This window comes from Corella eumyota, chromosome 5, assembly GCF_963082875.1.
Source record: "Corella eumyota chromosome 5, kaCorEumy4.1, whole genome shotgun sequence".
Taxonomy (NCBI): domain Eukaryota; kingdom Metazoa; phylum Chordata; class Ascidiacea; order Phlebobranchia; family Corellidae; genus Corella; species Corella eumyota.
Genome location: NC_137494.1, coordinates 3,483,702 through 3,500,158, shown reverse-complemented (window position 1 = coordinate 3,500,158; position 16,457 = coordinate 3,483,702). Strand labels below are relative to the sequence as shown.

Below are 16,457 nucleotides of genomic sequence, written 5' to 3'. Positions count from 1 at the left end.
TCTATATGAATTTAAAAGTGTTACCTAACAAAAATAATATATGTACATGAAATACAGAAATAACAGTGGATTAATTTTAAAAAATCAAAAATTAATAAATTTGTACTATAAAAAATTATAAAATATAGTGTTTTAAAAACTAAAAAGACTTATGTCTATATGAATTAAAAAGTGTTACCTAACAAAAATAATATATATACATGAAATACAGAAATAACAGTGGATCAATTTAAAAAAAATAAAATGCAAGCTGTAAAAAAATAGGCCTATACAAAATAGTTTGATTAAAAAGTATATTGTAAAAGCAACAAGTAAAATACAATTTTCTAAATTTAAAATTAGAGTTTTGCATTTTTTAAAGTTTTTATGAGAAAAACTTTAATTTTTAACTGTAGGATAAAAGATTAAGTTCATAACAACCATCAACATCAAATCTCCCAATTTCAACACTTGGCGAACTATCCTCGACTTTTGTTGTTAAATTTAACATTTTAAACAAGTTCTGAGAAATTATTTCAGAATCTGAAGACAAATCAGTTTCAGTTAAATCCACTTTATTATTCTCACATTGGTTGGTGTTTATAAGTTTTGCAGGTTTAAAAATGTAAAGCTCTTCAATTGTAAAAGTTTTCCAAGAAGGGGAAGGTTGATATAACACAAATCGAATCGCGGTCACATTTTTGGGTGAAACCTTAAAGTCATGCTCATACAGAGTGAAGTAACTCTGACTGTTGGTCTCGCAATGTGCATTTGGCATTAACTGATATTTTTTTAATCCTGTTTTCCATTTTGATTTATTATCTCCACTTGAATCATTAGAAATTTTAAATTTAATGCCTAGAAATGCAGTGTAATTGTTGACAAATGTTATTTTTGAGATATCGACAGATTTTGTATTTGGAAAAGTAACTTCTATTACAGCACAACCACTGTGAAAAGTGGTGTTTCCGAAGGAGAGGTAATTTGGAGGTTTTATGTTGCAAAAAATTTTATCATTTGTCTCCGACATTTTTGCTGTTATAAAAAATTTCCTAGTTTCTGTGCAAAAAATAATGATTGTTAATTAGTAAAAATCTCTATTACTAGGTAGTTAACAAAGTGTACTGTACAATAATTATAAATTACTACAAAATACAAATGCTTTCACAAATTTCAACTACAGTTTTTAAATATAAATCTTGTAAAGTAATGCATACAAAATTGTAAGTAAAATAGGCACGAACCTATATTAAACTTGTAATTTTTTTAAGGTAAACTTGCATAATCATATACTGGTATAAAACTTTAAATTTAATTAACTTATTGCAAAAAAACTATGATAGGAAAACTAAATTTAACAAAGTTAATATTTTTTGGACAATAAAACAATAATTTTTTTTTCAAATTTCTTTTTATCTTTCTTCCTCGAGCCATTTAAGAACCTTTGGAGTGTAGTACGTAATTATCAAGTCAGTCCCAGCTCTTCTTAAAGCTGTAAAACTCTCCATAACTGCAGATTTAAGATCAAGTGCTCCGTTATTTGCCCCATGCCACAAACAAGCATATTCCCCAGACACATGATAAGCAGCCATTGGTACGTTTGGATATTTTTGTTTAATTTGAGATATTATATCTAAATAAGGCATTCCGGGTTTTACCATAATCATATCAGCTCCCTCAGCAACATCTCGGTCTGCAGCTCTTATAGCTAAACCCTTAGCACCAGGTGGTAACTGGTAACATTTCCGGTCTCCGAACGCTGGTGCTGAACCTGCAGCATCACGAAATGGTCCATAAAAGCAAGATGAGAACTTGGCGCTGTAGCTTAAAACAGTTGCTCTGCCACCATATCCATGTTTGTGTAACTTGTGTTTAATGGCTTTGATTCTGCAGTCCATCATGTCGCTCGGTGCAACAATATGAGCTCCTGCTCTTACATAATTTAACGCAACCTCTGCTAAGCGTTTAATACTTGGGCCATTTTCTATTACCCCGTCTTTAGTAAGGATCCCGCAATGCCCATGTTCTGTGTAAGCACATAAGCAAACATCGGCTGCCACCAATAACGAAGGAAAACTTTGTCTTAAAGCTTTTATTGCACGAATCACAGGACCATTTACATCATCAGCTGAACTTCCATTTGCATCCTTGTTAGCTTTTGTAGGTACACCAAATACCAGAACAGCTTTTAAAGGCACGACTCCGTCCACCAAAGGCCTTAAAAACTCGATTAATTTCTTGACTCCATATCTTGCCTGCTCTGGTAATGATGGTATAGGTTCGTATGCATTATCATCTTTGTCGGTTACAAATACTGGAAACATTAAGTTATCAGCACTTATTTTCGAATCAATGCAACTCCAACTTCTTAAAGTTGGATGATGTATTGAGCTGTGTAGAATATGTTTAAACACAATTTCTTCATCTGCCATGTTTAAGTTAATTTATTAACGTTATACTAAAAGTTTACAATTTCTGTAATAAAAAAATATTTTAATTTTTTTTAATTATTATTTAAACACTTCGCCCGTCGTGTTTTTTACGATTTTGAAACACATCTAAACTAGATCTGTTAAAAATCCAACTCAATATTAAACCTTCAGCAACTGTAAAACATAAACGCGTGCCTGCAATAAGAATCGAACACAAACCTTTCGTTCGTTAAGTCGAAAAGTAATTAACTGCTTAAAAGCGCCAACTTACGGATGGTGAAAATACGAAATCGTTATACGCATGATGACACAAGTCAATCACTATGTAAACAACGCTACTTTTTTCTTATTTCATTACACAGAAAAGCTTTACAAACGTTGACCATGTGTAACAAAGATTATGTAATTACTGTTTACTAGTGAATAAGCTGTAGGCTCTTACTTTACATTTAAAAGTGATCTGATAGAGTTTAAGTTCAACTAAATATAAGAAAATGTGTATGTTGCTTAAATGTAAAACATTTATAACTTTCGTAACTCGATAAGGGTGTAAGAATAATAAGTTACGTAATAGTAATAACTTTACGTTTTAAAGGCATCTTCATTGTTTTGGATTAACTGTTTTTACATGATACCATTGTTCTTAAGATATTACTAATAGTTTATAAATAATACAAGTTATGTAGTTATTGTTTATCATTGTTTTTAAACTAATAGGTATAAGACACCAAGGTATAATAATATTTAAATGTACTAATTAATACTGGTTAAACATTATGAAAGCCATGCTTGTTCCAAAGCATGAAAAGTTATCAAATTCTATTGGAGTTTTGGATATTAAGAAGTTGAATATAAGATGAAAATATGCTTAAAACTGCCCTTGCTTTTTATGAGTCAATTTTTGACAATTAATCTGCAAATTCTACTAAGAACTATGGGAGTTTTGATGCTGCAATCAACTGTCTACGATTTTACACAAACTAATTTTGGGGTTAATGGAAAATGTATTCATGATAATATAGAATGGACTTCAACTCATGTAAATCCACAAGTATATGACAAGCGATTGACATCACCAAAAACAATTACAAATCCATCTTCTACTGTACAAACCACTACACAAATTACTGCCAAATTAAAATCTGCAAATCTAGAAAGTGCACAAAAAACTACTAGTCAAAATGTCGCTTATTCGTTTGTAAGTCAAAAAATGTCCAGATTTGAAGAAATTGTTTTTTCGACTAATAACATTAAAAGAACTACACGCCAAATTAATAATAAACCGAATTCAGATTATGAAAATCTAGAAAATGACAATATTCCTGTTACCAATGACGATATAATTTATGTTGATGAAAATGAGAATATGGATTTATACGAAAAAATTAGAATAAAAATTTGGTACGATTTTGAACATATTTCTTATGGTAATGAATCTGTTGAATCTACAAGACTAAAAAAGGGAATAAAACAAGCTGTGGAACAAATAGAAAATCTTCTGTCAGGTATAAATTAATATTTTATATATATAAATGTTTTAGTTTAAAATTTCGTTAGCAAAAGATAAAACAAAATTGAAAAAATGAGCCCAATAATACCTTAACGTTGCATTAAAAGAATGAACATTTCTACAAATTTAAGACTAATTAAAAAATAAATTATCCCCCACTTGATGTTAAATAAATCTATTTCCCATTTGATTAAAAGTAAAAAAACAAGTAATGTTTTTATTTTGTATTGGTTGTAGCCACAACACTGTTATGACGTCAGCCCATTAAAGTGACTTAAATTCTTTCAAGTTAGCCCTTCTGTTAATAATCAAATGACACTTGATAGTCGTTATCCTAACACACTTTAACACACTTTAATAAACCCGTAAATGTAAAAAACAAAGACTATGATGTCACAAAGAGTTAATTATGATGATAGATTGTGGTTTTAGACAGTCTGATATTATGGTTACGGTAACCATAATAAATAAAAGATTAAACCAGGAATTCTATCTAAAAAAGCAAACATATAAATAATTTCAACCACCAGAAAGTTTAAGTTTTTATTTTTACAATTTTTTTATGGTAACAATTTTATATTCAAATTTTCTTTTTATTTTCCACTAAAAATATTGTTTTTTTTGAGGGCAATTTCACATTTAAAAAAAACATAAATTAAAATATTATATGACATACAAAATACACACCATTAATCTATTATAACATTGCTTAAATATATATTTTTTAGTCGTCCCTATCCAAGGATCTTTATTATTATCAAGACATGATATTTGTCAAGGAATTTGGTCAGACTCTAATTTACCCAACTTTGGAAGGTATGACTTTTCAACTTCTTTTAAGTTTTCCAATATTTTGCCAAAAATTTTAAGAATTTATAAAATATGTGTTATATTGTACATAAACTAAAACCAAATAACACTTTAAGTCACTTCATAATTGGTTAAAATTAACAAGTTTGTGGTTAAAGATAATAATTGGTTGAAGAAATTAATTCTAACCATAATTTTTGTTTAAAATTGTGTCTAAAACCGCTAATAAAATGGTTAATTGTTATATTCTTTTAAATGGTTTTTGTCATAGTTTTAACAATAAAAATTTTAAAGTATTATTGTATTTCATTCTATTAAGACATACAAAAAAAAATTTTAAATTTTAAAGTGTTTAAAAAATAATAATTTCAAAATATTGTTTTTATTTTAGATGTGGTCAAATTGATTCAAGTTATAATGGGGAATCTTGTTTGGATGATTTTAAGGTAATTTAAATAAAAAACTTTCCAAAAATATCTTACAATTTATCCAGAAATTTTTATTAGGAACAATTGTCACTTGCCTGTTAAAACATAATTCAAGCGTAAAACTGCATTGTTTATGTTTTCTTGGCATGACAACAGATTTGAATTGCAACTTTGCAGTGTAGTTCCCATTTATTGGTTTATTTATTTAAAAAATTAAATATTTAAGTTTTTTAAATAAATTTTTCTTTTAAAATTATAGTTGCGTAAGTTGCCAAATTAACAACGAATTTTTTGTATATTTTAAGATACCTGATGAACATTTAACCGGTTTTGAAATTTTCGATCGAAATACTTCCGATCCAAAGGTTATACATTATTTAAATGGGACGGGAATCCCCGATACTGATACTGTGATTTATGTGAGGTCCGACCCCACTTCAAGATGTGCTGAAGGGGTAAACACTTTTTTTATAATCGGATAGTCGATACTTTTTTAATTAACTTCTTATGTATAAGATGACGAAATAATTTGAAAAAATTTTACTTTCAGGACACTGTCGCTTATGCAAAGTTTTGTCAACTAGATCAATTTAATCGACCAGTTGCTGGTTTCGCCAACTTTTGCCCAAAACATCTTTCTGACGAGAACTATAATGAGGATAAATTTTATTTGGTTTGTTTTTTTATTTTAAAATTAAAAGTCAAAAACCTAAAAAAAATGAATATAAGATTATTTTAATTTGTTTAAAATGAAAAAATCATATCTGTGACAATTGTATTTTTAACGTTATTTATTTAATAAAGCTAAGTGAATAAAAATATTTTTTATCATGTTTTCTTTAAAATATTTTTATTTATTTGCTTAAGAGATTACTACACGATCGATCACAATTTTAAACGAATTTTAATTAAATTTATGCCTTAGGGCAAAGTAGAATTATTTGTACTTCAAAGAACCGCAATATGACACAACACGACGCCAATATTTGCCTAAACATGTCCATTAACTAACATGCGCTTTGTGATTATTACAAGAGCACTTTGTTAATTTAATGTTAGCTTTAACTTAATGACCACCGATTAATCAGTGGTTTTATGACAACAATGAAAACATTGTGTTGTTGTGTGATTTTTGTCAGGTTAATTGGGTTGTTTTTGAAATAACAGAAGTATTACTGACCACTAAATTGTTTTTGGATCCTTTATGAAATAGTTGTCTTTTAAATATTTATGGAATGGTTTAAACATTGATTGATGAAATTTTAAACTGTAAGTGTAATATGTTGGTTTAGCTAATGTAAATAAATTTTTCTCTGATATTTATTTTTAGACTGTGCTACACGAATTGTTTCATGTCCTCGGTTTTTCCAACAGTTTATTTGACAAATTTCAACAATGCACTAATCAACCTGTGGATGAGGTAGAAAATAAATTTAAAAATAACATTGGCTTCTTGTTTTACGTTATGATACCACATATCAATAGGCTAAAAGCATATGAATGTACAACAAGGATTTTTATATATTTTTAAGTTGTTGGTATGAAATATATTTAAAAGCTCTTAAGGCTATTTAACTTAAGTTCATGTTAAAAATGACTTCCGATTCTAAGGAAAAAGGTGTGTCACATTAAGAAAAAAAACATGGATGACTATATAATTAAAGTTTCAAAAGTTAATTAAACGACATAAGTTTAATAAAAAAAATTTTTAATTACAGAAATTTTAAATTAAAAAAAGATTACATAAGTTTAACAACAGTTTAACCTAAGGTTACTATTTACAAAAATCTAAATTTTCCAAATTTTATATTTTAATGACAGCAATAATACTTGAGATTAAGTGTTTAATTATTGGTATAAACTATACTTAAATTCCAACTCATTGGGCTGATCTACAATTTACTATGTCATTGTGGTATTTAGTTGCTTCATTTTCCGCACACAAATTAAAAACTAATTTTAAATATTATTACATTCTCGAGTGGTATTTAATAAAATAGGTCTATTTTAAAGTTGGAAATTTTGTTTATTTTGAAATTGTTGTAATGATTTAAATTCAGTTAATTTCTTTGTATAGAATATGTACAACTAAATTAAATTTATATAAAACACAACAGATTTAACTATATTTCTAAGTTTTTATAACTATTGTCTAGTCTTACTAAAACATTGTTTCTATTTTCTGTTAATTTTTTTAACTTAAAAACTTGCTATTTAAAATGAGTTTGTAAGGGGTTACCAAAAACTGAAATTTTTAATTAAAATTCTGCCAAATTTAGGTACCAAATAACCTACTACCTGGTCAAGAATACATTAGAGTATGTGAACAACGAAGTAATGTTGTTGATTATGTGAATGATTGGTATCGTGTTTTATCACCAGCCGTTGCAAGAGAATCTGATGAACATTTTAACTGTAGCGAAATTAAAGGGCCACTGGAAGGATCTTTGGAGGTAAAATTAAATATATTTTAACCATATAAAAGTGTGTGTGGTTTCTTCCAAGTCTTAAACTTTATATTTTTAACTTAGCATCAAAGAATCACTTCACACTGGGAATCAAGATACTTGCAACCTTCTCTTATGACATCATCAATTGGTTTAGTAAGTTATTTTTTACAAGTTTAAGAAAAAATATACATACAAAGAATATAACCGAATGTCAATTTTTTATCATAAAAAAGACAATCCACATTACCATTGGATTTAGCAAATTTTGGACTTCACCATATCTTAATTACAAAATCTTATTTTGTTTTGTAGCCCCATTTAACAGTATTAGATCGAATAACACTGGCAGTATTTGAGGACAGTGGATGGTATAAAGTTGATTACAGTCAAGCTGATGCTTTATTCTGGGGCAAAAATGCTGGCTGTGAATTTGGAACGAAAACCTACTGCACTTCAGGAAAATCACCCTTTTTTTGCACTGCAGCAAAGTAATTTATTTATATATTATTTCTGTTACATTCATTGCTTTAATTAAATTATTTTCATGTACATCTAACTTGCAAAAATGTTTTTTTGTTTTTTTTCTTTGACTTTGTAACATCTTGGGTTATTTACCATGTTTATTTGCAATACAGTGTAGTTAATGGTTGTCACTACTTGCACATGGACAAAGGAATTTGTAAAACAACCTCATTTCTTGACTCTTGTAAAATTTACAAACCTGATGAAGATAGTGGGTGTTGGAAACAACCTAACAGTGACGAAAGGTAAACAACTTTTTTTTTATTTATTGATTATTAAAGTACTGTAGATTTATGCATGTGTTTTGGATGAAAAAGGAAAAGTAAATATTTTGTTGGTATATTCATTCTTGAAAATATTTTGTGTTTAGTGATGAAGTGTTATCGGGGCAGGTATACAATGTTAACAGTCGATGTTTTATTTCAAATTTATCCATGGAGACAACTACCGTAAGTTAATCAAGAAATTTAAGATGTAGTATATCTGCATTTACAACTGCTAAAATCAAAAAATACATTAAAGTTAAACAGTTTATCAAAACAAAAATTTAATTTTTTTTTTGTAGACAAGTCCTTCACATCACATATCAAGACGAAGTTTAAAAGAAGAAGGAAGGTGTTACGAACATCGGTGTAATGATACAAACACCCTTGAAATAAGGGTCAGGGGGTCAACATGGATTGTATGCCCCCAAAATACTTACAAGAAAGTCCCCGGGTATGAAGGGAGAATTCGGTGTCCATCCCCAAGGGTGATTTGCTCAGCAGAATTCAGTGGAAAGAAATTTGCAAAAGCAGGTAAGTGTATTCACGAAAATGTCTTTATAATATTTTGAAACTCATTTTAAGCAACCAAAATACTTTTTTATCTTAAATTGTATAGTATCTAACTGTATATTATGTTCTTTTTACAGTGTCAGATATATGTGCAATGGTGAACATTTCATTTAAAGATCTTCAAAAGTTTTTGACTTCTCCTTTGCAAACAAACCAAACAAGAGCAAAAAGATATAACAAATTCCTGGACCAATTTAGTATAGCCATTAATAACCTCATTAAGGGCAATGGGTAAGTATTTACATAAAATAAAAAATATATCCTTTGTATTTATCCAAAAGCAAGATGGGAATTTTTACTTGGTCCAACTAGCAGTTTAGAATTTTTGATCTTTGTACAAATTTACAAATAATGTTTTTTTTAGAAGCGAAGTTGGTAATTCACCTTCACCTCATTTACGGGGTTCATCCGAAACAATTTCGTTCCAAATTCGTACAAATTCATCGTCAGAAGACAACGAACAATCGGTTGAGTGTTCTGAAGCGATCAGAAGACTAAAAGTGGCAGTTGAAGAAAACATATTTTCTGTTCTGATTGGGGAAGTGGAATTAATGGCAAATCAGATCAATGTGTAAGTGTTTTGTTTATTCTGTTTTTTCTTATGCTAAAAATAAATTTTGCAAAGTAGAAATAACAATATGAAATTCCAGTTTCTAAAGGGTTTAATCCCGTATTACTTCTATTTCAAAAAAAGATGAAAATTTGTCCTTTGGCAAGGATTTTTAAACTTTCAAAATAAGACCATATCAAAAAATGTTTTTTTTTTAGAAAATACAATCTAAAAATGTGTGGCTCAGATCCAGAACCCACCGATGAAGATGGAATAAAAGAAGTTGAAAATAGAAAACCCCCATCCAAAAGCCCCCCAGGAGGAGTGGTGGGGGCCATAACAGTGGGGGCAATATGTACTGTTGTATTTGCATCTGTTGGGGGGATATTATATTGGAAAAGTAATATACCGAGATCGATTGGTCCCGCCACTGTGTCTTCTGTTGAAGTTGCTTATCAAAACACATCAAGAGCCTCACCAATGTCAAATTCAGAGTGTGGTAGTGTTGGGCAAATAGAGTTTGCAGTGTGACATCACAGTTTACCTTTTATGATGTCACTTTTAAAAAAAATGTTGTCTTTTTTTAGGTGACAATGTTAAATTCTCTTTTAAATACATAATACACAAGCCATTTACAAAACAATCATAACTATTAAACATTAACTTTGTAAAATTTAGCTTTTAATGCTTGCTATCTAATGACGATTAATTTTTTTACAAAATTATACCAAATTAACTAAAGGCTTTTAGTTTTGCGGTGATTTTGCTTGTGCCGTTTTTGCAAAGGCTATGACCAGTTAATATGTGACGCCATTTATTTTCTTATAAACTCTCTGAATTTCACTAATTGCCTTAATTTTATTGTTTATTTACTTTGTGCTTTATTAAACGTGCAGTATTCTGTTTTGTATTTATAACTTGCAATTGTTGGTGCTATTTGTTAGAACATTTATCGTAACTTGATACACAATTATTTGGCGATCATTTTAAATTGGATGCTGTCTTCTTATAGGTGCTTTAACATTGTATTCATTTTTGAAATTTTTATTTTTAAATTAAGGTTTTTGTTTGTTCCTTTATCCCCTTAGTTCAACAATAACGAATGTCAACTTATTTTTTAAATCACTGTTGAATGTGTAAATGCCTCATTGCTTTTTAATCAAAATTTTGTTATTATTTTATTAGTTATTTTTTCGTATATAAATAAAATATATTATGAATGTTAAATTTATTCACGACCATCGGGGTAAAATCCTTTCATAAAAATTGGAGTTTAAATTTTGCTTTAAAATTATTAGTTATTATATTTTTGCAATTTTTTAGTGTAATTTATTATTTATTTGTCATTTTTGCTTTTTGTGTAATTTGCCGGTCATTTAAATAGCAATATGCTTGATGATTTAATATTATATCTTTTGGTTTGTAACACTTGAGTATTCATATAAACAATTAAATATGCACTGTTTAAATCACATAACTAACCTGGTATGATGAAAAGAAATTTAAACGATGCTAATAAAATTTCATTCGGTGGACTTTGTAAATTTTCGAAAGTTTGAAAACTTGAAGTTTATTAACCTGGGTTTATTTTTTTTGTATACATCTTTATCCTCAATGTGGGAAAGTCGAATGCGTGACTTAAACATAGAGTAACATAAGTTACTCTAACCCAGTTTCGAGTGGGATGTTATAGATGATAATTGCCCAATAATTATACTGCTAATTAAGTGCTGGCTCAGCAGGAGTTCATACCGTTTATAGCGCCTTACTCAAGGGCGCTACAGTACGAGATCAGTAGGGATTGAATCCACGACCTCATGTGTGGTGTAGCAAGTGTTCTTACCACTACACCACGCTGCCGGTATTACTAATGTAAAGAGCTACGTAGTAACATATTGCTCTAGTTAATACAAACATACTATCATACACCTCATCTCCTTACTATTTTATGATTTATGATAAACACGTGCGTTTCAATTTCAAAATAAAAAATTTAAAGTATATCCGCTTGATATCGCTAAAGATAAACACTTGAGTACGCTATTTTGGTTTCCAATAACTACGCGACGCTTCGTAGTTGTTTAATGTTTTCCGATTTTCGGATAATGTTTGCAATGATTTAATAATTGTTTTGACCCTTTCCCACGTTTTGATTGTTCGTAAAAGGTATGGAGATATACCTGGCAAGAAAAAAACGGGTGCCGTCCCATTACAAGTAAGAGTTTTCTTATTTAAATCATAATAAACTTATATATTTTTGGTACTAAACGATTGTTTTATTAATGAAAAGGTTTAAACCAAGCAATTTTAGTTGTATTACATATTTTATTTTTTAGTCCAAATTCGTACCGAATATTTGACGGAGATGTAACGGATGCATCTTTAGGAGACTCCAGGATGAACAAGACCCACATCGAGAAAAAGAAGTCCCCTCCACCTCCCCATCCAAGGGAGCCAGAAAGAAGAAATTGTCCTCATCCTTGGCATAGTCGGTTTTTAAGAAACAATGTTAGGTATAAAACAAAAATTGTGACTTCTTTCAATAAATACATTGAACAAGTATACATAAACATTTGTTAATTATTTGATATGTAGCCTTTTAAATGAACCTATCTGCGTCATGGCAACCAATGAAACAGACAGTATACAATCAGATTGGTGGCCACCAAGTGCTCATGAAGAACCATTAAAACAACCACCAGTAACCAAAGACACCACTCAGAGGATGGACTTTAAAGCTCATGAGGATATAAAGGGGAAAACAAGACATGGCAGCAATCCCCTAGTTGTACCTTGTAAAGGAATATGTAAGTAACTTTAATCATATACTAATTGTATGTCATTGTACTTTGAGTAAGGTCAAAATTTGATGTAATTATGAGCCAGGGTCATAGTTTGTTGTAGTAACAGTGTGTTGCGTTAGTCCAAAGCATGTACAGAATAACGATGTAACTTTGAGTAGGTAAATTACTTTGGGAAATTTAAATCTAATACACTAGGGTACAAGTTTTTAAGATGTAAATTAGGTCACCACAACAAAAAGTAGTTGTTTTAAATCCTTGTTTATTTATTTTTCTGTTTAGTGCCTGTTTCCACTCCAAAAAAAGAAGAGGACCCTGGTGATTTATTGTTGGAGAAAATATCTTATTCTCATGATTATAATTGTAGATCCGATCCTAGCGAACCAATCAGAGGAAAAGTAATTATTCCTTTTGTTTTTAATTATTCAATTCTTCAAACATCCAGTTAATAATTGTATATCTAAAAAGTTTAAAAACCATATTCATTTATTCAAACAAACTAATTAATTTTGTTATTTATGTTAGCGGAAAAATGATAAAAAAAAGTAACTTAGTTCATTTTTAATCAGTTTTTTTTTAATTCCATTTTTTAATAGTTGCATGGAAGTTTTGTTTGGAACCAAATAATAAACAATCAAAAAGGAGAAAAAATTGTGGAGACACCATGGGCAAAAAGAGACGTCGCAAATGCTCTTAAGAAATCTGTTACCTTAAAAAATTCTGACACTAAAGAAAATATTTCGCAAAAAACTAAAAACGTTGAAAGTAAATCAAGTATTCCCCCTATTGATGGTATACCACCCCCTGCTGAGTAATATATATTTTAAATCAAAAAAGGGGTACCAGAATAACTTTTTACCTAAGAACTGTTAAAATTATTGCTAGCTTTATAAGATACTGTCTTCCCCCTTTTAACCTCTTTTTTATTATATAAAAGTGTTTTTGTTATTTTGTTTGTAGCCATTTTTGATACGAATGACCATTCAACTTTTATAATTTAATATAAATATATAATCTTGTTTACATATATTATTATTGCAATAGTCTAAAATTTGCATTTAAATTTGGTATTGCTTATCGTAAGTGCTGTACTATTTTATGTCTTATTTGTATTTAAACAGATCAAGAGCTTTAGTCCATTGTGTAAGGTTTTGTCTTGTACTTTTAATGAATAAAGAGCTGTTTAAAATGTTGAAGTAGTTTAGTATAAAGGTGTCACTTATATAAATTCATTTAAACATATTAACACTTTTTAAAAAAAATCAATATATTTATCATAAAACAGGTACATCCATAAATATAAATATAGGTAATTTACAGTTTTAAAATTTGATCTGCAATTTTTAAGTCGTTTCTTTAGCATTCCTGAGCTTATTGAAATAGGAGCAATATTTTTTGACTACCATCTCTTGAATAGTTTGGTTGTTTTGCAATATTTCGCTAAGAGGAGTTTCTTGTGTATTAACATGGAACAAATCAAATACTGGAAGATCCCTAAAAAATGGAATGAAATATGGTTTAAAAAATGTTATATTTATTTTAAATTTTATTGCATTAAGTTTAAAAAAGAAAAACATAGTAAATTTATTGCCTAAAAATTTACATAGATTACATGTAACAAAACACAACCTTTTTAGATTAAACAATTTTAAAATATATTAAATTGTATTACTCCATTTTAACATTATCTGCTTACCCCTTTTCTACATAATCTAATGATTCCTGATCCAAAAAACCTGTCCATTTAAATATTTCATTTTTATCTTCCAATTTAGCCAGAAATACAAGGTTAATAAGATTGATTGCTTCATCTGTGCTTACATTAAGTGAAGGGCACATGTTAAATGAAGTGTAAATTGCTGTCTCAACAGTTTTTGGGCTTGACCAAACGACAGCATCTAAAAACATTAAAAAAAACAATAAATGCACAAATCAAAAAACAAATTATTATTTTTTATCATACAGTAAGTACCTAATTTAGAATATGTTTTAAACATGCATGTTAACCTAAATAAATATATAGAGCCTTGAAATTAGATTTACAATCCAATATAAACAATAAGGTAAGTTAAGTGGTGCTAATCCATTATGTAAATAAAGATTAGGTCAATTGACTAAGTTAAACCTTAAATTAACCACTTTAGTTTACAAAAAAAAAGAAAAACTTATAAAAAAACTACAAAAAATTTAATTTTAAATCTAGTATATAGTTACAGCTAAAAAAAACAAATTAATATTTTAGGCCTAAATACATAATCTTTAAACCACCATTGTTTCAAAACAATTGGTATAAATATGTTATCTTGTTAAGTAGGATTAGAAGCAAATCATATTAAAATTAATTTGTAAAGTAAAGAGCACTTAGTCACATATTCTTAATCTACTTTAACATTTTAAGCAGATAATGTAAGAGAAAAATTCAGATTAGAGTAGCACAAACAACTAAACAAAATACCACGGAAAATGAACCAAAACAGCTAGAGAAAGTAGGTCTAAAATATAAATTTTTGCTTCAAATGTAGAATCATACCAAGGCATTATAAGGGCTATTTGTGTAACATTTTTTAATAGCAATCTAAGGATAAAACAATATGTGGAAAAATTTACAGTATGACAAAATTAAATATTTTAATACTTTGTCCATTTACCTTTAATAGACTTAGGTGAAAGTGGGCATGTTAATTCGGCAAGCCAATCTTTTTCCAATGCAGTAACCACATCGTCTCCAATACACCAAGGTTTAGTTAAATTATCTTTTGACCAAGTAAAGTCCATTTTAGCAATATTAGTGTGCTGCAGCATTTGACGTAATCTAAATGTAAGGATTTTATGTGATCGACTTAAAAGTGAAAAAGGGAATATAAAAAAGGCAAAGTTAAAAGCTAACTTACCTCGGTAAAGCAACTCCAGTTACAAAACTAAACACAAGACATTCAGCAGAGATATAACCAGATATATCAGATGAAATAACTGACATATTTGAAGGTAGACAACATAGAAAAACTATGTTGCAGGTGGTTATTATTTCTTTGTTGTTAAAAATACATTTGATTCCAGCATTTTGAAACAAACCTGAAGATTTAATAATAATTTGTAATATTTAAAAGTTTAGTTAAACAGAAGATCAAAACCAAACAAATTGCGTATATGTGTACACCTAAAACTTTGGCATTACTTTAATTTGGATAACAATATAACAACTAGCACAGTTTTTAAATAGATCAGTATTTTTACTTAGTGAGTCAGGTCTTCTAGTAGAGATTGTTATTTCATTAGGCCTAATATCAGAAAAAGCAAGTAAAGATGAAACAATTTGTCTTCCCAATCTTCCACATCCAATAAGCCCAACTTTGAGAGGGTTTCTTGGGGGGGTCTGATTCAAAAATTTGATTGTTTTCTTGTTGATAGGATTTCGAATTTCAGACAAAACTTGCCTAAAAATATATGAATTGTTAAAAATGTGAAAAAAATAAAAATACATGTTGAATTTTATTTATTTTTCATATTGCTTTACCTCATCTCGTTCATGGTAGCTACAATATAGGCCGCGTGGGCGCACGAAGTAACAGTAAATGCATGATAACGTGTTCTTATTGGTAAATACTTTCGTTCTTCAGTTGATAAAGCGTGCTCGAAACTCAATGACGCTAAATCGTTTGTGATATCATTTTCATTCTTATTTGATGTTAATTCATGTCGGCTTATTCTTTTTTGCAAACTCATTTTGTCATTTTTCGAATTTAAAAAATGCGAAAAACTAATCAGTAAATGAATACTTAAATTATATGTTTATAAATCAGTATGCCTTATTAATATTACAACTATAAATTAACAAGTCATAACACAAACAAATATGGTCTAATTGCTATTATTTATGCGCATAATTACCCAGCAATACACTTTCTAAAATTACACGTTCACTTAATTTCAAACTTAGCGGGGAATACCCCGAACAAATATTCGTCGTCACAGGCAACTGTGTCACGTGACAAAAATACGACACGCTCGATTTGTTTTGGAGTCACGATAACACGTCCCGCTGAACAAAAGGTTACTCTGTGTCATCACAATGTTCAACTTAATGAATCTATTTTGAGCTGGGTATTAAAATTCGATAGCTAGGCTCGCTTCTTTGTTAT

General features: G+C 28.9%; 5 protein-coding genes across 5 annotated transcripts; 2 read left to right on the top strand and 3 right to left on the bottom strand.

Moving 5' to 3' along the window:
- Window positions 1-138: 138 nt before the first annotated feature.
- On the bottom strand, window positions 139-1,026 carry LOC145753012 (nicolin-1-like). Its single transcript, XM_082569391.1, has one exon. It carries the CDS (start codon window positions 1,007-1,009, stop codon window positions 386-388), a length of 624 nt encoding a protein of 207 aa, XP_082425517.1. The 5' UTR covers window positions 1,010-1,026; the 3' UTR covers window positions 139-385.
- Window positions 1,027-1,151: 125 nt separating this feature from the next.
- Window positions 1,152-2,445, bottom strand: LOC145752214 (delta-aminolevulinic acid dehydratase-like). The gene has a single exon (XM_082568449.1). It carries the CDS (start codon window positions 2,409-2,411, stop codon window positions 1,392-1,394), a length of 1,020 nt encoding a protein of 339 aa, XP_082424575.1. The 5' UTR covers window positions 2,412-2,445; the 3' UTR covers window positions 1,152-1,391.
- A 688-nt stretch (window positions 2,446-3,133) lies between these two features.
- Window positions 3,134-11,046, top strand: LOC145752208 (ciliated left-right organizer metallopeptidase-like). Its single transcript, XM_082568440.1, has 15 exons — window positions 3,134-3,916; window positions 4,650-4,737; window positions 5,123-5,177; window positions 5,465-5,614; window positions 5,710-5,832; window positions 6,490-6,579; window positions 7,439-7,612; window positions 7,691-7,762; window positions 7,922-8,097; window positions 8,245-8,376; window positions 8,502-8,580; window positions 8,697-8,928; window positions 9,045-9,198; window positions 9,332-9,538; window positions 9,736-11,046. Exons 1-15 carry the CDS (start codon window positions 3,268-3,270, stop codon window positions 10,046-10,048), a joined length of 2,694 nt encoding a protein of 897 aa, XP_082424566.1. The 5' UTR covers window positions 3,134-3,267; the 3' UTR covers window positions 10,049-11,046.
- Window positions 11,047-11,596: 550 nt separating this feature from the next.
- LOC145752359 (ciliary microtubule inner protein 6-like) lies at window positions 11,597-13,510 on the top strand. Its single transcript, XM_082568633.1, has 5 exons — window positions 11,597-11,732; window positions 11,854-12,030; window positions 12,113-12,324; window positions 12,601-12,716; window positions 12,915-13,510. Exons 1-5 carry the CDS (start codon window positions 11,686-11,688, stop codon window positions 13,131-13,133), a joined length of 771 nt encoding a protein of 256 aa, XP_082424759.1. The 5' UTR covers window positions 11,597-11,685; the 3' UTR covers window positions 13,134-13,510.
- Window positions 13,393-16,070, bottom strand: LOC145752358 (NADP-dependent oxidoreductase domain-containing protein 1-like). Its single transcript, XM_082568632.1, has 6 exons — window positions 15,833-16,070; window positions 15,553-15,752; window positions 15,210-15,390; window positions 14,967-15,130; window positions 14,015-14,216; window positions 13,393-13,812 (listed from the first exon to the last, which is right to left on the bottom strand). Exons 1-6 carry the CDS (start codon window positions 16,039-16,041, stop codon window positions 13,662-13,664), a joined length of 1,107 nt encoding a protein of 368 aa, XP_082424758.1. The 5' UTR covers window positions 16,042-16,070; the 3' UTR covers window positions 13,393-13,661.
- Window positions 16,071-16,457: the final 387 nt, after the last annotated feature.